A 22,229-nucleotide genomic window follows, 5' to 3' on the forward strand; every position below is an offset into this window, starting at 1 on the left:
AATGTCACCTTGCCCACAGCAGATGCGGGTAGCTCTCTGAATGTCACCCTGCCCACAGCAGATGCGGGTAGCTCTCTGAATGTCACCTTGCCCACAGTAGGGTAGCTCTCTGAATGTCACCTTGCCCACAGTAGGGTAGCTCTCGACAGCGGTCTGTGTGTCTTACGCAGGGGCACACTGCAGATTTTGTCGTTCTTTTTTGTGGTAATTCATTTTTATTTTTCTCCTCCCTGGGGACTTGCCTTGTCACCCTCACCCCACTCCCTAACTGGCATATCCAGTATAACTAGTATATCCTCCACCTCTTCATCACCACAGTTGCCTGCCTGCCTGCCCTGCATCTCATCATTGGGCCATCTGTGTGCACTGCGGTGTGGAAACAATTCAGTAGCTGCTGCTGTCTCCACCACTATCTGTTTGTGGAGTGGGAAAAAGCATCCAGGCAGTGACCCGTGCACTGCACATTTTTCCCATTGTTCTGCTACTACAGAATGCTCTCGGAAAGTGTCAGATATTGTATATTATCTCTCAACCCACCCAGGCCAGTGTCAGTGCAGTCGTTTCCCAACCTCCCTTCACCATGCATACTACATAATACATACTACACAGTACACACAGAAGAAGTGAATCAGTCAGTGTACTGTGGCTAGGGCTGCATGCGTGGCTTTTGGAATACTTTGCATTGATGGACATTGCACGCTGCTTCATATTTAAATTATGTCACCTTCTTCTCCCCCTCCAGTCCTCCTGCTCTGCCTCCAAAGAAGCGCCAGTCTGCCCCCTCCCCCACCCGGGTGGCAGTAGTGGCCCCCATGAGCCGCGCCACCAGTGGCTCCAGTCTTCCCATGGGCATCGGCCTCCACAAACAGGTACAGTGGCTCCAGTTTTCCCATGGGCATCAGCCTCCACAAACAGGTACAGTGACTCCAGTCTTCACATGGGCATCAGCCTCCACAAACAGGTACAGTGACTCCAGTCTTCACATGGGCATCAGCCTCCACAAACAGGTACAGTGGCTCCAGTCTTTCATGGGCATCGGCCTCCACAAACAGGTACAGTGGCTCCAGTCTTTCATGGGCATCGGCCTCCACAAACAGGTACAGTGGCTCCAGTCTTTCATGGGCATCGGCCTCCACAAACAGGTACAGTGGCTCCAGTCTTCCCATGGGCATCAGCCTCCACAAACAGGTACAGAGACTCCAGTCTTTCATGGGCATCGGCCTCCACAAACAGGTACAGTGACTCCAGTCTTCACATGGGCATCAGCCTCCACAAACAGGTACAGTGGCTCCAGTCTTTCATGGGCATCGGCCTCCACAAACAGGTACAGTGGCTCCAGTTTTCCCATGGGCATCGGCCTCCACAAACAGGTACAGCGACTCCAGTCTTCACATGGGCATCAGCCTCCACAAACAGGTACAGTGGCTCCAGTCTTTCATGGGCATCGGCCTCCACAAACAGGTACAGTGACTCCAGTCTTCACATGGGCATCAGCCTCCACAAACAGGTACAGTGGCTCCAGTTTTCCCATGGGCATCGGCCTCCACAAACAGGTACAGTGACTCCAGTTTTCCCATGGGCATCAGCCTCCACAAACAGGTACAGTGGCTCCAGTCTTTCATGGGCATCGGCCTCCACAAACAGGTACAGTGGCTCCAGTCTTCACATGGGCATCAGCCTCCACAAACAGGTACAGTGACTCCAGTCTTCCCATGGGCATCAGCCTCCACAAACAGGTACAGTGACTCCAGTCTTCCAAATCAAATGTTATTGTTCACATACACATGGTTAGCAGATGTTAATGTGAGTGTAGCGAAATGCTTGTGCTTCTAGTTCTGACCGTGCAGTAATATCTAACAGGTAATGGGAAACTGTGTGTTATAAGTAGTCTTGATTCTTTGGAAAGCATCGGCCTCCACAAACAGGTACAGTGACTCCAGTCTTTCATGGGCATCGGCCTCCACAAACAGGTACAGCGACTCCAGTCTTTCATGGGCATCGGCCTCCACAAACAGGTACAGTGACTCCAGTCTTTCATGGGCATCGGCCTCCACAAACAGGTACAGCGACTCCAGTCTTTCATGGGCATCGGCCTCCACAAACAGGTACAGTGACTCCAGTCTTTCATAGGCATCGGCCTCCACAAACAGGTACAGTGACTCCAGTCTTTCATGGGCATCGGCCTCCACAAACAGGTACAGCGACTCCAGTCTTTCATGGGCATCGGCCTCCACAAACAGGTACAGAGACTCCAGTCTTTCATGGGCATCGGCCTCTACAAACAGGTACAGTGACTCCAGTCTTTCATGGGCATCGGCCTCCACAAACAGGTACAGTGACTCCAGTCTTTCATGGGCATCGGCCTCCACAAACAGGTACAGTGACTCCAGTCTTTCATGGGCATCGGCCTCCACAAACAGGTACAGTGGAAGGAGCAGCTACACACACTGGGGCTATGTCTGAAATGGCACCATATTCAGTATAGTGTACTACTTCTGGCCAGGCCCCATAGGGAATAAGTTGCCATTTTGGATTTTGCTATGTTTTACACCGGGGGGTGACATATATAAGCCATTTCTTGCACTGTTTCTTTTTTGCCGGCTATTATGTATTTTTCCACTAAATCAAATCAAATTTATTTATATAGCCCTTACATACATACATACATACGTACATCAGCTGATATCTCAAAGTGCTGTACAGAAACCCAGCCTAAAACCCCAAACAGCAAGCAATGCAGGTGTAGAAGCACGGGTCTTGTCACTAAAGCAGGTCTTGTCACCTCTCTCTGGTTGGCAGGAGTACGAGGTGGATGCCCTGCAGCGGCGCTTCTCTGGGGGCAGCCATTACTACGGAGGGGAGTCGCCGCGCATATCCCCCTGCAATAGCATGGGCAAGCTGAGCAAGTCTGACGGGCAGCTGTCCTGGACAATGGACAGTGGGCAGTGCTCACGCAACACCAGCAGTGAGGCTCTGGGTAAGTACTCAAACAGGCGTCATAGCTCGATCTTTAACCAGAGATACATTTTATTTTTCAAATAATGTAAACTATTTGGTGGAATGTGCTTTGTGGCTACCCGAATGGGCAAGTCAAATGTTGTCATTAAGACAAGGTTAATTTGCTTTGACTCTAGTGTTCCATTTGTACATTTTACTTGCAGTATTTCGTGTCATATTCACTCAATTCCATTCCAACATCTCCCTCCGCACGTACTCAGTGCACACACAAGGTCCTGTTAGGTTTACAGAAATAATTGTCTATAAAAATATATGTAACTGATGGAATACACAAGCTACATTCCTTACAAATTATGACAGTTTTATCACAAATTCAAAATGGACAGGTTGATTGAAGAGGAAAAATGTGTTCCAACAACGAGCTGCAGTTTTTGAATAATTGCGACCTGTCTATTTTCCGCTTAAGCTACTTTGCAAACTGCTAGTGCCATTTAGAATGAGTTAGCCTAGGCTATAACCCCCCAAAACATAGACAGGTTCCACACTGACAATATGCAAAAACATTAGTTTGACAAAGAGCGTATTTACATCAGAAACATCAAGCATCCAGTGGCAAGAAAACGTACATTAACGTTCAAAAGTTTGGGGTCACTTAGAAATGTCCTTGTTTTTGAAATAAAGCACATTTTTTGTCCATTAAAATAACATCAAATTGATCAGAAATACAGTGTAGACATTGTTAATGTTGTAAATTACTATTGTAGTTGGAAACGGCAGATATTTTTAATGGAACATCTACATAGGTGTAGAGGCCATTATCAGCAACCATCACTCCTGTGTTCCAATGGCACGTTGTGTTAGCTAATCCAAGTTTATAATTTTAAAAGGCTAATTGATCATTAGAAAACCATTTTGCAATTATGTTAGCACAGCTGAAAACTGTTTTGCTGATTAAAGAAGCAATAAAACTGGCCTTCTTTAGATTAATTGAGTATCTGGAGCATCAGCATTTGTGGGTTTGATTACAGGTTCAAAAAGGCCAGAAACAAAGGACTTTCTTCTGAAACTCGTCAGTCTATTCTTGTTCTGAGAAATGAAGGCTATTCCATCTGAGAAATTGCCAAGAAACGAAAGATCTCGCACAACGCTGTGTACTACTCCCATAACACAACAGCGCAAACTGTCTCTAACCAGAATAGAAAGAGGAGTGGGAGGCCCCGATGCACAACTGAGCAAGAGGACAAGTACATTAGAGTGTCTCGTTTGAGAAACAGACGCCTCACAAGTCCTCAACTGGCAGCTTAATTAAAAGGTACCCGCAAAACACCAGTCTCAACGTCAACAGTGAAGAGGAGACTCTGGAATGCTGGCCGTCTAGGCAGAGTTGCAAAGAAAAAAACATATGTCAGACTGGCCAATAAAAAGAAAAGATTAAGATGGGCAAAGGAACATGGACACTGGACAGAAAAAGTCTGCCTAGAAGGCCAGCATCCCGGAGTCGCCTCTTCACTGTTGACGTTGAGACTGGTGTTGTGCGGGTACTATTTAATGAAGCTGCCATTAGAAATTTCTAAGTGACCCCCACCTTTTGAACGGTAGTGTATGTGAACTCTTTGGAATTACCTGGATTTCTGCATACATTTTACATAAAATTTGATCTGATCTTCATCTAAGTCGCAACAATAGACAAACACTGTGCTTAAACTAATAACACATGATTGTATTTTTCTTGTCTATATTGAATACATCATTTACACATTCATAGTGTAGGGTTGAAAAAGTATGTGATCCCCTAGGCTAATTACTTTTCCAAAAGCTAATTGGAGTCAGGAGTCAGCTAACCTGGAGTCAGGAGTCAGCTAACCTGGAGTCAGGAGTCAACTAACCTGGAGTCAAATCAATGAGACGAGATTGGAGATTTTGGTTAGGGCTCCATAAAAAAACGCTCATAAAATGTGAGTTTTCTATTAACAAGAAGCATTGTCTGATGTCAACCATGCCTCGAACAAAAGAGATTTCAGAAGACCTAAGATTTAGAATGGTTGACTTGCATTAAGTTTGAAAAGGTTACAAAAGTATCTCTAAAAGCCTTGATGTTCAACAGTCCACGGTAAGACAAATTGTCTATAAATGGAGAAAGTTCTGCATTGTTGCTACTCTCCCTGGGAGTGGCCATCCTGCAAAGATGACTGCAAGCTCACAGTGCAGAATGCTCAATGAGGTTAAACTTCTTCGGGATCTGTGTCCCTTCCACGGGACGGTTGAGCTAATGTAGGCTAATGCGATTAGCATGAGGTTGTAAGTAGCAAGAACATTTCCCAGGACATAGACATATCTGATATTGTCATAAAGTTTTAATTCTTGTTAATCTAACTACACTGTCCAATTTACAGTAGCTATTACAGTGAAATAATTCCATTCTATTGTTTGAGGAGAGTGCACAATTTTGAACATGAAAATTTATTAATAAACAAATTAGGCACATTTTGGGCAGTCTTGATACAACATTTTGAACAGAAATGCAATCAGTCAAACTTTGCACATACACTGCTGCCATCTAGTGGCCAAAATCTAAATTGCAGCTGGGCTGGAGTAATACATTATGGTCTTTCTCTTGCATTTCAAGGATGATAGTACAAAAAAAAAAAATACACAAGACTGGTTGGTTTTATCTTTGTATTATCTTTTACCAGATCTAGTGTGTTATATTCTTCTACATTCCTTTCACATTTCCCCAAACTTCAAAGTGTTTCCTTTCAAATGGTACCAAGAATAAGCATATCCTTGCTTCAGGGCCTGAGTTACAGGCAGTTAGATTTGGGTATGTCATTTTAGGTGAAAATTGAAAAAAGGGGGTGGATCCTTAAGGGATCCTTAAATTCAAGGGTTCACATACTTTTTCCAACCTGCACTGTGAATGTTTACACAGTGTGTTCAATAAAGACATGAACATTTATAATTGTTTGTTATTAGTTTAAGCAGTCTGTGTTTGTCTATAGTTGTGACTTAGATGAAGATGTGCTCAACAAGCCGACCTGGTTAAATAAAGGTGAAATAAAAAACAATACAAAAACAATCAGATAACATTTGATGACCAATTCATGCAGAAATCCAGATAATTCTAAAGGGTTCACATACTTTTCCTTCCCACTGTATGCCTACTCACCAAACAGATGTCATGGCCATAATTCATCACTATGCAGTGTTCAATGTGGAATTGTTAATCCATTTTGAAAATGCCGAAGATTAAATCGAACGTCTGTATATCGAAAAGAAGACAAATGTTGGTTTGTAACCCTGAATTTTTTCTTTCATCTCAAATATAATATATAATTATATAATATAATAACCAGTTGATATTATGGTTTCAATAAATTCATCTTACATGGCACTTTCTTTTTTATTGAGGCAATTTAGCTATTAGGATTTGTTTGTAATGGTTATGATAAATTACGCTCTGTTGCAATCTTATGACATCTAGAAAAAAAATAGAAAAATCCAGTGCGGGCCTTGTGTTCTAAAAAAATGTTTTTTTTTCATGCGAGTACTCGAACAGTCAAAAGATTTCAAATGCTCATCCCTAACACACACACACACATGAAACTCACACACAACACAAACACATATGAGTTACATGTTCCTGCACTGGCTTCAGAGGCCTGATTGGAGAGGAGCTCATTGGGTAGAGAGGATCCCATTGGTTTTCGAGAGGAGCCACTATGAGCCCATTAGGTTAGAGAGGAGCCACTATGAGCCCATTAGGTTAGAGAGGAGCCACTATGAGCCCATTAGGTTAGAGAGGAGCCACTATGAGCCCATTAGGTTAGAGAGGAGCCACTATGAACCCATTAGGTTAGAGAGGAGCCACTATGAGCCCATTAGGTTAGAGAGGAGCCACTATGAGCCCATTAGGTTAGAGAGGAGCCACTATGAGCCCATTAGGTTAGAGAGGAGCCACTATGAGCCCATTAGGTAGAGAGGAGCCACTATGAGCCCATTAGGTTAGAGAGGAGCCACTATGAGCCCATTAGGTTAGAGAGGAGCCACTATGAGCCCATTAGGTTAGAGAGGAGCCACTATGAGCCCATTAGGTTAGAGAGGAGCCACTATGAGCCCATTAGGTTAGAGAGGAGCCACTATGAGCCCATTAGGTAGAGAGGAGCCACTATGAGCCCATTAGGTTAGAGAGGAGCCACTATGAGCCCATTAGGTTAGAGAGGAGCCACTATGAGCCCATTAGGTTAGAGAGGAGCCACTATGAGCCCATTAGGTTAGAGAGGAGCCACTATGAGCCCATTAGGTTAGAGAGGAGCCACTATGAGCCCATTAGGTAGAGAGGAGCCTCTATGAGCCCATTAGGTTAGAGAGGAGACGCGATGATTCCAGCAAGAGAGGCCTGTCTCTTTGATTAGGAGCATCGTGGTCACCACGGGATCACCATAGTATGTCTTGATGTGGCAGCCACAGTGTGCGGAAACAAGCCTGCTGCTGATGCGTGTAATGAGTCAACACACGCAGGCAGGAGCTTCCTGTTCCTGCCACCTCCAACAGCACAGAGCATTGTTTACGAGCTGTGACCACCATCTTGTGAGACAAGACTTCACCGAGGCTGCATCTCAATAATCTCCTCTTCTTCATCTGCATCGGTCTGGAAACAGGATAGCAGGGAGGAGGGCAATATGGTGGATGCTTACTGGGAATTTGTTGAGGAGAGAAAGCCATGCGATGCTATTGAGATGCAGCCTCAAAAAGTCTAAGCTGTAATACCACGGCTGAAACCTTTTAGGACCGAGACAAGAGTGACGGTTGTCAAGGTGATAAGAACATTGCACCAAGTCATCAGGTGGCCCTTTTCTCAGTGGAAAGAGAAGCGAGCCGTTTTGTGCCTTTTCCATTGTGATCAACTGACGTGTCATGGATCAGTTTCAAAACCAACCCTTTGTGAAATCCCAATATCCCACCTCACCCCCTAATGAAAATAGATTCTGCCAATGTGTTTGTTGTGCTCCTGAGTGGGTTTTTTAGAGAAAAGTACCTTTTATGCCAAAGTGACAGTGATGCATTGTTTTCAGTGCTCTGTGTAGTGACTCACCTGTCCCCCATCTCTCCCTCTCTCTCTTCCTCCTCCCCTCCACAGACACCACAGACCACTACGACCCAGACTACGACTTCCTGCACCAGGACCTGTCCAGCTTGGAGCAGATGACTCCTGTGCCAGTGGGAGCGTGCCTCAGCCCCCTGCCTGAGTCCCACAGCGAGTCTTCCTGCCCTGGCCCCGGTCCGCCGCTGGCACAACTCCACTTCAGCTCCCTCCAGGGCTGCTCTGTGTCCCCCCTCTACTCCCGAATGACTTCCGCCCTGCCGCCCCCTGCCCTGCCGGAAAAGAAGCGCCGAGGTGGCGCCTGCTCAGGCTTTTCCGACGGCTCCTACTCGGGCTCATCCTGGTGCATTTCCTTTGAGCGCCACCCATCCCAGTACGACAACCTCATGGAGGAGGACCTACCGCCTGTGCCCCCCTTTCCCCTGTTCACGCCCGACATCTTGCCCCTGTGCCACACCGCCGGGGGGTTTGTGTCTGAGTTCAGCGGCAGCGAGACGACAGACGTACCTCAGAGTCCACCGCCACTCCCTGAGAAGAAGAGCCGTCACAGTGAGTATCTGATGTCAGGGGGAGGCAGAAATAATTCATAAAAAGCCTTATACAATCTCTACCGTTACCAGGATTTTGACATTTAAGCTCATTTTCCCGTGAAAGGTCGAGGTTTAGAGGGAGGCGTAGACAATGAGTCTCCATTGGTCCGCTAGTTTTGGAGTGACGGTTCTTCTTAACCCAATCAATGAACATGAATTACCTGTCGCACAACGTTCAGCGCAGGTGTTGGTTACTGGTTCGCCATACATCTGCGCCAAACTTTGTGCAACAGGTAATTCATATGTTTACTAAGTTGTTAGATGGTTTGTTATTAAATGTATTAGATAGACATGCTTCTAATATCTGTACATTATTGACCCGTGACTGACATATTTTTGAAGTCCATTAGCTAAAACCCTAAAACTAGGTGACGTCAGACCGTCTACTCAAATAGGCAGTAGAAAAAAAGCCTGTCTATTATGTTCATTGATTGGGTTAAGACGAACCGTCACTCCAAAACTAGTGGACCAATGGAGACTCATTGTCTAGACCTCCCTCTAAACCCCACCCTTCAGGGAAAAATTATGCAAAAACTCGCAATCGAATAAAGACTGGCAGTGAAAGCAAAGAAACTGACATCGAAGCAAAGATACGCGTAGTGTAACCAAATGGTAGTACATGCAGGCAAGAGTGTAGGCAAAATCTATTCAGTATGATTGGTTGCTGGGAAAGTTTAACCGAAAACGATTTTTGCATTCGTTTTCAAAATTCTTGGGTTTTGCTTTTGATGTCTTATTTTTGTTTACAATTCTATACATTTTGCTTTCAATTGTTGGGTTCTTGATTTCAACATCCATTATTAATTTCACCCATCCTCGAAAATATAATGTTTACATTCTCAACTTTATTTTTCATGTTCACGATTTATTTTATTTTGAAATCAATACATATGGCGTGAAATTGACCCTGTAGACTTCGGCTACCAACTTCGGTTTGCCTCAAGAAAAAATGTTGTGCGGCCGAACAGATGACAAAAAAAAAAACATACCCTAGTCTAAAACGTCACAAAATGTTGTCATAATATATGCACAAACTCTTCCGAACTGTTTCGGCTGGGAAGCATTTGGACACCTTTATTGGGCAGGTGTGTCCGTCTGATACATGCTTGTAATCCCTGCAGATCTGCCATACTTATTATGTTCCTATAGGATTTTGTTGTTCCATCTTGCCCTCAACCCTCTGTCTGCTAGCTAGACCATCACAATGGGGCCAGCCATGTTGGATAGGACATGCTGCTGCTGCTGAATGAAGAGCCGTTGGGAGTTCCATGCGCTTCATGTTTGTGCTGCGGGCTGGCCCTGTGGGTGTGTGTGGATGAGTCCACAGCTAGGAGCCCTGTACACACACACACACACACACACACACACACACACACACACACACACACAGAGGCCTGGAGGTTTCACTTATGCCAGCCCTGTGAGCTCACATGAAATAATGCATTTGTTGATGGAATGTGTCAGTTAATAGAGGAGTGGACTCTCCCGGCTGTGCAGGAAATGAGCTTGTGCTGATTGGCCCTCTCAGCGTATGTGTTGAAGGGTGGCCATAACTATGTAGTATTCAGCACATTTTATATGTTCTATAGCACTATAAAGAGCTTAAATCCAGGACCAGCAGGTTTGGCTGCACTTGTGCCTCCGCTAGCCTGTTTATTTAGATTTTCAACAGCAGAGCACTGTCCTAATGACTAAATGGTCAGGGTTTCTACAGGGCTAGCATTGTCATCTCCCCCAAAATACGATGTTCTTGTTTTTAAATTGTATTTAATGCACACCACGACCATTTTTCATTTTGACAATTTACAGGATTGGAAGTGAAGTGCTCCATTTAAAGCAACGTTTGACATGTAGAATTCCCTCCTCATCTAAACATTCTAACAATGTGTAAACGGTTTGGGATACTCTGAAGAACACTGTCATTATCATCTACAAGCGCATTGTCATTGTAATATCCCCTGTTTTTTTCTGTCTGTGTTTGTGTGCGTCTGTGTGTGCGTGTGTGTGCGTCTGTGTGTGCACGTCTCACCCCCACAGTACTGAAGTACATGCAGTTTGTGGAAGACTACTCGGAGCCCCAGCCCTCAGTTTTCTACCAGATGCCACAGAGCAAGAGCATCTATGAGCAACGCAACAAGCACTTCCAGGAAGTCTACGGCTTCAATGACTCGTTTAGCAGCAGCGACTCTGTCCACGAGCCCCTCCCACCCCCGGCACTGCCACCCAAACAGAGGCAGCTGGTAAGCTATAGCCCCTCACCTCACACCTCACACTCCCCAGTGTTACAACATGCAGTACGCCAGCCCATCCACACACCCTGTTCACACACATCCATCACTTACCAAGGCCCAATACATATGCATTTCAGGAAACTCATTTTCTTATCATATGTTGTACCAAGTGTGTAGGATTGAGTGGTGAGTGAGTCCATGATGTTTTAGCCCATCTGTATAACATAGAAGAAGAAAATCAGGGTGTTAAGTCCTAAACATCCAGAAGGCAAGCAGAGTCTAGTGGTAACTCATCTCCAAACTCTACTTCAATACATAGAGAAAACATTTTAAAAGACATGTTTTATTGTCACATACACCGGATAGGTGCAGAGAAATGTGTTGCTTTACAGGGTCAGCCATAGTAGTACGGCACCCCTGGAGCAAATTAGGGTTAAGTGCCTTGCTCAAGGGAACTTAAGCCGATTTTTCACCTTGTCGGCTCGGGTATTCGAACCAGTAGGCTACCCTTTGCATCATAAAAAAAAACATCTTAACAACAAATACAAATCAGTGCAACGATACAATTTAAATTACTACCACTTCTCAGTAAAATGGTTTTTTTTTCCGCCGGCATAAGACGAGTGGCCTTTTGTACTGACTTGTCCTCCATGATGTCCCATCTTACATCCCACCACTGTATTTGAATTGAATTTGTTTTCATCATTTTGGCCATTTGTTATGTTTGTTTCAGGCCTCTGCAAGGCTGTAGTAGTTTACTTCCCAGATTATATTCAATGCCATAATCTCTCTACCAGACATTCATGGTTGGAAAAAGTAATTTGCTCTGCCAGAAAAAAAAGCATGAACCCGATATGTGAGTCAATCCATGCTCAAGGTTTATCCGTATTTACGGATATTTTTAAACATATTTAAAGCGGATCAAAATGTGAGAAACGAAAATGAAACATTTCTGCACATTTTTTTCCTGTTATTTGACCTTGTGGATTAAGACTAATCACAGAATCCTCTGGGGAGCAGGGAAATAAAACAAGGATTGGTTTGAAGCTATAGATGTAGACAGGGGCACAACTTTGGTTTTAGAAGTGGGAGGGACATAAACATTTAAAAACTAAATGTATCCAGTCGGATAAACACGCCAAACAGCCTACCAGACCGCTCTGAGACGTCTGCATGGTCCTAAAGCACACCGTTGCCTCGTTTTGTATCACATTCCAATGATAAAACTGGAGGGGTCAGAATGTGGGGGGGGGACATGTCCCCCGTCCCCAGTGAAAGATGCGTTCCTGGATGTAGGGAGGGAGAGGAAAGGGTGTTTGTGTTTCATGTAATCAAAAAGTTGTTTCTTTGCTGGCGGTTGTTAACTGACATGTCCACATTGTGTACTTGAATGAATAGACTTCTACCTGAGCAGAATGTCCACTCACTTCTGATACAGTAGCTAATTATTTCCATTTAGGCCAGTCATGTGCTTTGCACAGTATGTAGGCATAGTTCAACGTGGTCTCAGGGCAATTCGTATTATTCTGTACGTAAATCTGTGGCACTCCATTTAGTATGATATATTATGTTACGTTAGGTTGCATTATGACTTGCCTAGTTAAATGAAGGTAAACTTTTTTTATATATATATATTTTTTTTTATGAATGGAGTAGCGATCAAAATCAAATGTTATTAGTCACATGCGCAGAATCCAACAGGTACAACAGGTATCCAACCTTACCGTGAAATGCTTACTTTCAAGCCCTTAACCTACAATGCAGTTTTTATATATTTACTAAATAAACTAAAGTTTAAAAAAAAAAATGGTAATTTGTAGATGTAGGTAGGGGTAAGGTGACTATGTATAGATCATACAATATCATACTAATTATAGGATGTATAGTATCAAACGTCTTATCTGGACATACAATAGCATACGAATTGGATGATATACATCTTGGTGCATGTATAGTATTATACTATTTCTCTGAGATCAGGTTGCTTGTTGTGCCTTAACAACAAAGGAGAATCATGGAAAGAATTTACGTTGGCAGTTAGGGGAACTAATGACAAAGGTTAGGATCATTTATGTAAATGCTTAGGTGAAACGGGTTAAAGGGAAAATCCACTCAAACTATATTTTAGTATTTTTTTCCTTTAGTCTACTGTTGATACGTTCCACGGAAACTCTGACATTTCCGACATGGTAACTGCGTTCAACAAATCAGCAAGTCGGAAATGTTGGAGTTTCCTAGTTCCGACAAGGATGTGAACGCGGACTAGTTCCCAGCAGTGTCACCGGCCACATCATCATGATGATGCGTTTTAAATTAAAAAACATTTAAAAAACATTTTGGGGCTTCATTTTCCATTGCACTCATCAAATCTCATTCCTTTTTTCTTTTTGGAAAGCCCAGCCTCCATCAGAGCGATGCATAACACAGAGGTAACAGTAGAATATTAGAAAGCACTAGTGTGCTTTGTCTGCCGTAGCATTCTTTTAGTCCATCAAGCCTATTGTTTTCTGCTGCTTCTAGATTGGGCTTAACTATCTGCGTAGACCTATGTCTTCTTTTGCTAACTAACATCTCCCACTGTACTTTCTCTCTGCTCCTCTCTTTCTACTTTCTCCTTCCCCCACGCTCTCCTTTTCCCCCCCTTCCAGGCCTCCCACTCTGCCTCTTCCTCGTCCTCTTCCTCGTCCTCTCTCTCCTGCCACCTTCAGCAGTCGCAGGCTGCAGTGGTGGTGGAGGAGGAGACGGGGGCTGCTCTCAGCATGTCAGTCTCTAACTCCTCCCTGACCACCCCTATGGTGAGTGACTCTCAGTTGGCTTGTCTGCCTGCCTTTCTGAATCTCTGCTCTTCTCACTCTCTACAGTAGACTTGGCTTTAAATAGTATTTGTTTTCTTTCTAAAACGTTTTATTTAACCTGGAAAGTCACGGGCAGAGTGCGGTGCTAAATTAAATGAAAGTGTTGCACTTTGGGAACTATTTAATTGGTCCCACCGTGTCAGGCAAGCTCGATCAAGTGCATCAGAAGTATTTGAAAAGAAACCTTGTCTGCTCCGCCACAGACATGACTGCGCTTCTGCTTTAGAAGTATTGACACCAATACAAAAAGGTAATTCATTAGCCATTGTAGACATGTTCAGCTACTGATAAGGGAGTGTATTGTGCAAAAAACACACACACTGGCAAACACACGTTCATTCTTCAGTCTCTATCAGACCCCTCAATATTTATACAATAAATGGCAATCTCTGTCAGAGAGAAAGAGAGAAAGCATGCAGTTGTTTTCATCCAGAATTTGTGAAATGTGTTTATTTATATTAGCGGATGTCATTCATTTAAAACTGGGGCTTGAACACAATCCAGAACTATTATGATACAAACGCAGCAAATTAATGTTCTGTATTCTTTGTCTAATCATTCTAGTTTTGGAGCAATGATGAGGACAATTGATCTGTTCTTGCTGAAGAACCATTGATCCTTGTTGCACCCTTTTGACTTGGTTTCAATGAAACCTATATGCATGGGATATTCAACAGATCTGTTACAAGTTACAACAAGCACATTTTGTGAATATGTAATTTTGAAGAGACTGAGTTGATTTAGCAATTCTAGTCACTGACTAACCAGTCAGATACAGACAATATAGCCTACAGTCATATTGTTCTCCGATGGCAAGTATGCCGATGCATCTCTCTCAATTATCTATTTCAAAAAATATTTGCTCTTTGACCTTGTAGATCTCTCAAGTAGCTTTTGTCTTAATCTCTCTTTCTCTTTCCTTCTCATTTCTCGCCCTCGCTCTCTCAGCATAAGACAGTTCTCCGGTCCTATTCTCAGGACTTTGCACCTCTCTGCCAATCTTCCATTCCATATCTTCTCTCATCTGTCTCTTCCCACTCTCCCATTGTCCACCAATCACAGAGCATGGACCTAGCGGCCCCGGGCAGTGGCAGCCCTGACCCTGTGCTGGTGGCCAACGGCTCTCTGGACAGCTCTCTTGCTATCGGTCTTCTCACTGACTCTTCTTTCTCTGACACTCGTCAAACCTCTTTGGTGAGCCCTAGCTGTGTGTTGTGACAAGTGTTAGGCACTGTGCGAAAAGAAAATGGGATTGCGTTTGACAGGGGGGGTGCTATTGAAGAAGAGCACAGATCTGGAGTATGGTATAAACATTGTTAGCAAAGGGCTGTTTCAATGTTGGTGACGTGATGTTCTTATCCTTGAAAATAGGCCAAACCCTAGGTTAAAACCAAGTCTGCAGCTCTATGTATGCTGTGGTGATTGGAACAGTTGGTTCTTAGTGGTTTCATTTGAGATGATATAGGTACTTGTTTGTTTTGTCCGGCTAGTTGTGAGAATCTTTCGCATTCGGAACCACATTTGCTTTTTCCAAGCATCTGTCATTCTCTTTGCTGTCTTTCTTTTTTCCCCCGTAGAGCGAAAGCGCTAACGAGGAAGGCGGGGAGGGAGAGTACGTTAATCTGTACACATCGAGCCATGCCAACGGAGATGGGCTCTCCCGCCGAGTAAGTAGCCTTAGCAGAGAGGTTGCATGAGAGCGAGGAGAGAAAAGCGTGCTTTCACAGACAGTTGCACCATGACTGACAACAGACCTCACTAAGTAACTCTTATCTGTATGTGACCTAACCACTCAGGATTCGTTGTCTCTTCGATCGCTTGGCATGCCCTGCTTTGGTAACTGCCTGTACATGACCATGTTTCTCTTCCTTTCCCCAAATCCCCTACTACTGGACTGTCCCTATTAGAGGTCGACCGATTATGATTTTTCAACGCCGATGCCGATTATTGGAGGACCAAAAAAAAGCTGATACCGATTTATTGTCCGATTTTATTTATTTATTTGTAATAATGACAATTACAACAATACTGAATGAACACTTTTTTATTTTAACTTAATATAATACATCAATAAAATAAATTTAGCCTCAAATAAATAATGAAACATGTTCAATTTGGTTTAAATAATGCAAAAACAAAGTGTTGCAGAAGAAAGTGTTGCATATACCCTGACTCTGCTTGCACTGAACACAAGAGAAGTGACACAATTTCCCTAGTTAAAAGTAATTCATGTTAGCAGGCAATATTAACTAAATATGCAGGTTTAAAAATATATACCTGTGTATTGATTTTAAAGAAAGGCATTGATGTTTATGGTTAGGTACACATTGGTGCAACAACAGTGCTTTTTTCCTGAATGCGCTTGTTAAATCATCACCCGTTTGGCGAAGTAGGCTGTGATTCAATGAGAAATTAACAGGCACCGCATTGATTATATGCAATGCAGGACAAGCTAGATAAACTAGTAATATCATCAACCGTGTGTAGTTAACTAGTGATTATGTGAAGATTGATTGTTTTTTATAAGAGAAATGTAATGCTAGCTAGCAACATACCTTGGCTTCTTGCTGTACTCACGTAACAGGTAGTCAGCCTGCCACGCAGTTTCCTCGTGGAGTGCAATGTAATCGCCCACATTCGGTGTCCAAAAATGCCAAAAACTTGAAATTGGCCATTCCGATTAATCGGTCGACCTCTAGTCCCCATTCCCTACTATTTGGGCCTATGTGTAGTTCTAGCTCAAAGGACATCAGTCACTCCCCTGTCATTGTCTCAAGGGGGGTTTGTCTCCAAGTGACAGTGAGACATTTTCTACCATGTTCATAAACTTGGCCTTTAAGGTCAATGGTGGTTGTCCACCTGGGTCAGGTCTGGATCGTAGTAACTAATTACAACTGGATTCATGAATGGTTCTGAGTTAAGTATGTGTATTTAACATCTTCCATAAGGCCTTTCATCAGGAAGGACAGCCCAATAAAACGACTAAACGCTCAGATTATTTATTCAGTCTTTCTCGCTCAAAGTTCTCCCCATTCCCCATGTTTTTAGTAAAAAGAAAATCTGGACTGTCTTCTGGGATGGAGATGGGTATATACAGTGCCTTCAGAAAGTATTTACACCTCTTGACTTTTTCCACATTTTGTTGTGTGACAGCCCGAATTTAAGGTGGATTAAATTGAGATTTTGTGTCAAATCAAATCAAATAAAATGTATTTATATAGCCCTTCGTACATCAGCTGATATCTCAAAGTGCTGCACAGAAACCCAGCCCAAACCCCCAAACAGCAAGCAATGCAGGCGTAGAAGCACGGTGGCTAGGAAAAACTCCCTAGAAAGGCCAAAACCTAGGAAGAAACCTAGAGAGGAACCAGGCTATGTGGGGTGGCCAGTCCTCGTCTGGCTGTGCCGGGTGGAGATTATAACAGAACATGGTCAAGATGTTCAAATGTTCATAAATGACCAGCATGGTCGAATAATAATAAGGCAGAACAGTTGAAACTGGAGCAGCAGCACGGCCAGGTGGACTGGGGACAGCAAGGAGTCATCATGTCAGGTATTCCTGGGGCATGGTCCTAGGGCTCAGGTCCTCCGAGAGAGAGAAAGAAAGAGAGAATTAGAGAGAGCATATGTGGGATGGCCAGTCCTCTTCTGGCTGTGCCGGGTGGAGATTATAACAGAACATGGCCAAGATGTTCAAATGTTCATAAATGACCAGCATGGTCGAATAATAATAAGGCAGAACAGTTGAAACTGGAGCAGCAGCACGGCCAGGTGGACTGGGGACAGCAAGGAGTCATCATGTCAGGTAGTCCTGGGGCATGGTCCTAGGGCTCAGGTCCTCCGAGAGAGAGAAAGAGAGAAGGAGAGAATTAGAGAACGCACACTTAGATTCACACAGGACACCGAATAGGACAGGAGAAGTACTCCAGATATAACAAACTGACCCTAGCCCCCCGACACATAAACTACTGCAGCATAAATACTGGAGGCTGAGACAGGAGGGGTCAGGAGATACTGTGGCCCCATCCGAGGACACCCCCGGACAGGGCCAAACAGGAAGGATATAACCCCACCCACTTTGCCAAAGCACAGCCCCCACACCACTAGAGGGATATCTTCAACCACCAACTTACCATCCTGAGACGAGGCTGAGTATAGCCCACAAAGACCTCCGCCACGGCACAACCCAAGGGGGGGGCGCGCATCAGTGAATCAACCCACTCAGGTGACGCACCCCCTCCAGGGACGGCATGAGAGAGCCCCAGTAAGCCAGTGACTCAGCCCCTGTAATAGGGTTAGAGGCAGAGAATCCCAGTGGAAAGAGGGGAACCGGCCAGGCAGAGACAGCAAGGGCGGTTCGTTGCTCCAGAGCCTTTCCGTTCACCCTCCCACTCCTGGGCCAGACTACACTCAATCATATGACCCACTGAAGAGATGAGTCTTCAGTAGAGACTTAAAGGTTGAGACCGAGTTTGCGTCTCTGACATGGGTAGGCAGACCGTTCCATAAAAATTGAGCTCTATAGGAGAAAGCCCTGCCTCCAGCTGTTTGCTTAGAAATTCTAGGGACAATTAGGAGGCCTGCGTCTTGTGACCGTAGCGTACGTGTAGGTACAGTGCCTTGCGAAAGTATTCGGCCCCCTTGAACTTTGCGACCTTTTGCCACATTTCAGGCTTCAAACATAAAGATATAAAACTGTATTTTTTTGTGAAGAATCAACAACAAGTGGGACACAATCATGAAGTGGAACGACATTTATTGGATATTTCAAACTTTTTTAACAAATCAAAAACTGAAAAATTGGGCGTGCAAAATTATTCAGCCCCCTTAAGTTGATACTTTGTAGCGCCACCTTTTGCTGCGATTACAGCTGTAAGTCGCTTGGGGTATGTCTCTATCAGTTTTGCACATCGAGAGACTTAAATGTTTTCCCATTCCTCCTTGCAAAACAGCTCGAGCTCAGTGAGGTTTGATGGAGAGCATTTGTGAACAGCAGTTTTCAGTTCTTTCCACAGATGCTCGATTGGATTCAGGTCTGGACTTTGACTTGGCCATTCTAACACCTTGATATGTTTATTTTTGAACCATTCCATTGTAGATTTTGCTTTATGTTTTGGATCATTGTCTTGTTGGAAGACAAATCTCCGTCCCAGTCTCAGGTCTTTTGCAGACTCCATCAGGTTTTCTTCCAGAATGGTCCTGTATTTGGCTCCATCCATCTTCCCATCAAATTTAACCATCTTCCCTGTCCCTGCTGAAGAAAAGCAGGCCCAATCCATGATGCTGCCACCACCATGTTTGACAGTGGGGATGGTGTGTTCAGCTGTGTTGCTTTTACGCCAAACATAACGTTTTGCATTGTTGCCAAAAAGTTAAATTTTGGTTTCATCTGACCAGAGCACCTTCTTCCACATGTTTGGTGTGGCTTGTGGCAAACTTTAAACGACACTTTTTATGGATATCTTTAAGAAATGGCTTTCTTCTTGCCACTCTTCCATAAAGGCCAGATTTGTGCAATATACGACTGATTTGTTGTCCTATGGACAGAGTCTCCCACCTCAGCTGTAGATCTCTGCAGTTCATCCAGAGTGATCATGGGCCTCTTGGCTGCATCTCTGATCAGTCTTCTCCTTGTATGAGCTGAAAGTTTAGAGGGACGGCCAGGTATTGGTAGATTTGCAGTGGTCTGATACTCCTTCCATTTTAATATCATCGCTTGCACAGTGCTCCTTGGGATGTTTAAAGCTTGGGAAATCTTTTTGTATCCAAATCCGGCTTTAAACTTCTTCACAACAGTATCTCGGACCTGCCTGGTGTGTTCCTTGTTCTTCATGATGCTCTCTGCGCTTTTAACGGATCTCTGAGACTATCACAGTGCAGGTGCATTTATACGGAGACTTGATTACACACAGGTGGATTGTATTTATCATCATTAGTCATTTAGGTCAACATTGGATCATTCAGAGATCCTCACTGAACTTCTGGAGAGAGTTTGCTGCACTGAAAGTAAAGGGGCTGAATAATTTAGCACGCCCAATTTTTCAGTTTTTGATTTGTTAAAATCATTGAAATATCCAATAAATGTCATTCCACTTCATGATTGTGTCCCACTTGTTGTTGATTCTTCACAAAAAAATACAGTTTTATATCTTTATGTTTGAAGCCTGAAATGTGGCAAAAGGTCGCAAAGTTCAAGGGGGCCGAATACTTTCGCAAGGCACTGTATGTACGGTAGGACCAAATCAGAGAGATAGGTAGGAGCAAGCCCATGCAGTGCCGTGTCACTGGCCTACACACAATACCCCATAAAGTGGAATTACATTGGTAGACATTTTTACAAATTCCAAAATGTCTTAAGTCAATAAGTATTCAACCCCTTTTCTTATGGCAAGCATAAATACGTTCAGGAGTAAAAATGTGCTTAAAAAGTCACAAATTGCATTGACTCACTCTGTGTGCAATAATAGTGTTTAACATTTGAATGACTACCTCATCTCTGTACCCCGCACATACAATTATCTCTAAGGTCCCTCATGGCCAAATCTACACTGAGTTACTAACCACAATGACATTGAATGTTCCTAAGTAGCCTAGTTCTAGTTTTGACTTAAATATTCTTGAAAACCCATGGCAAGACTTGAAAATGGCTCTCTAGCAATGATCAACAACCAACTTGACAGAGCTTGAAGAATTAAAAAAAGAAAAAATTCCAAGTATTGTACAATCCCGGTATGCAAAGCTCTTAGTCTTACCCAGAAAGAATGATTCTAACATGTAACTCAGGGGGTTTTAATATTTATATAATCAAGATATTAGTGTTTTATTTTTCTTACACATTAGTTATTTTGTGTAAAAAAAAAAAAAAAAGAATAGACAAATCAATTTTAATCCCACTTTGTAACACAACCAAATGTGGAAAGAGTCAAGGGGTGTGAATACTTTCTGAAGGCACTGTATATTAAATGTATTGTGTATTTAGTGTTGCGTTTGCACTAGAGAAGTGAGGCTAGAGTTATGCTTGTATCCATACCACAGGAGATTGGTGGCACCTTAATTGCGGAGGACAGGGCCATGGTAATGACTGGAGTGGAAGGTGGAATGGTATCAAATACATTAAAGGCATGGTTTCCGTGGGTTTGATGTCATTCCATTTTCTCCGTTCTAGTTATTATTATGAGCCGTCCTCCCCTCAGCAGCCTCCGCTGATCCATAGAGCGTGTAATATTAATAGTGTGTGTGAACTACCATTGTCTGTTTTCCTCAAAGCTGACGGAACAACACACTGAATACTAAGTAGAAACCTCCATGTGCTTAGACAACTTACCCACACATCTACTTTAACTAAGAAAGCATTTTCACCTTTATCTTGACCTCAGGGTCATGTTCATTTGGTACCGAACAGAAGAAAATAACCTGAAACAAGCATAGAAATAAATGTCCAATGAGCAATGCACATTTTAGTTTTCCACTGCAAATCATTGTGAAACCTTTTCTGTGCCATGCCCTGACGAACATGACCTCAGGCTGCTGGATTTGGTGAGAGACCGGTCCTAACCACTCTGTGTTGTTATCAGGACTCGTCTGCCATAGATGACTCACTGGAGGACACTGCCTCAGAGAACCCACTGTGCAATAACAAGGACATGTCCGATGACCGGTAAGAACCCATACCATGACAGTCTGGCCTTTGTTTCCTTTTATTTTGAGGTTAAATAAATAATAACATATTCTCCATTGTTCCTACTCTCCAGTGACAGAAGGAAGGATTCCCCTTTTTGTTATATTCTTTTTCTCTTTCTCTCTCACTCAGCCGAAGACAAAAGTCGTCTGAAGATGGGCAGAGTAGCGAGGAGACGGATGAGCTTTCCCTCATCGATCACATGGAGATCATGTCCCGGTTAACACTAAAGCAGGAGGTAAACGTGTCCTCGTTTTCTACTGTTGATGGTCAGTCCATTTTACCTCGCGTCTCTTTCAGATCAAGCTGTTTAATCATAGAGCAGGAGATGCCTCTTTTTATGTGATACTTCATAGGATCCTACATACGGTGCGACTATTTTACTCGCATATGCGCCTAGAAATAGATGTGTGCAAACTTTTTACATTTATTTTGATTTTTTACCCCTTTTTCTCCCCAATTTCGTGGTATCCAATTGGTAGTTACAGTCTTGTCTCATCGCTGCAACTCCCGTACAGAACTCAGGAGAGGCGAAGGTCGAGAGTCATGCGTCCTCAGAAACACAACCCAGCCAAGCCGCACCGCTTCGTGACACAATGCCCACTTAACCCGGAAGCCAGCCACACCAATGTGTCGGAGGAAACACTGTACACCTGGCGACCGTGTCAGCATGCATTGCACCCGGCCCGCCACAGGAGTCGCTAGAGCACGATGGGTCAAGGACATCCCTGCCGGCGACACCCTCCCCTAAATTGTGCGCTGCCCCATGGGTCACCCAGTCACGGCCGACTCTAACAGAGCCTGGACCCGAACCAG

At 43.8% G+C, this 22,229-nt stretch overlaps 1 protein-coding gene across 5 annotated transcripts in view; it reads left to right on the plus strand.

The window, feature by feature from the left end:
- The window catches only part of LOC110525335 (rap guanine nucleotide exchange factor 1), a 52,105-nt gene that overhangs the window by 21,853 nt on the left and 8,023 nt on the right, over positions 1 to 22,229 (plus strand). Inside the window, exons 7-15 of one of the 5 annotated variants that reach the window (XM_036979473.1) lie at positions 743 to 869; positions 2,800 to 2,977; positions 8,096 to 8,608; positions 10,687 to 10,889; positions 13,529 to 13,675; positions 14,684 to 14,929; positions 15,313 to 15,402; positions 21,310 to 21,392; positions 21,546 to 21,651. In XM_036979473.1, coding sequence (XP_036835368.1) covers positions 743 to 869; positions 2,800 to 2,977; positions 8,096 to 8,608; positions 10,687 to 10,889; positions 13,529 to 13,675; positions 14,684 to 14,929; positions 15,313 to 15,402; positions 21,310 to 21,392; positions 21,546 to 21,651 — 1,693 coding nt within the window. The remainder of the gene's footprint in view (positions 1 to 742; positions 870 to 2,799; positions 2,978 to 8,095; positions 8,609 to 10,686; positions 10,890 to 13,528; positions 13,676 to 14,683; positions 14,930 to 15,312; positions 15,403 to 21,309; positions 21,393 to 21,545; positions 21,652 to 22,229) is intronic. The other 4 variants (XM_036979474.1, XM_036979475.1, XM_036979476.1 and 1 more) reach the window with 4 other exon arrangements.

Source organism: Oncorhynchus mykiss, chromosome 6, assembly GCF_013265735.2.
Source record: "Oncorhynchus mykiss isolate Arlee chromosome 6, USDA_OmykA_1.1, whole genome shotgun sequence".
NCBI lineage: Eukaryota > Metazoa > Chordata > Actinopteri > Salmoniformes > Salmonidae > Oncorhynchus > Oncorhynchus mykiss.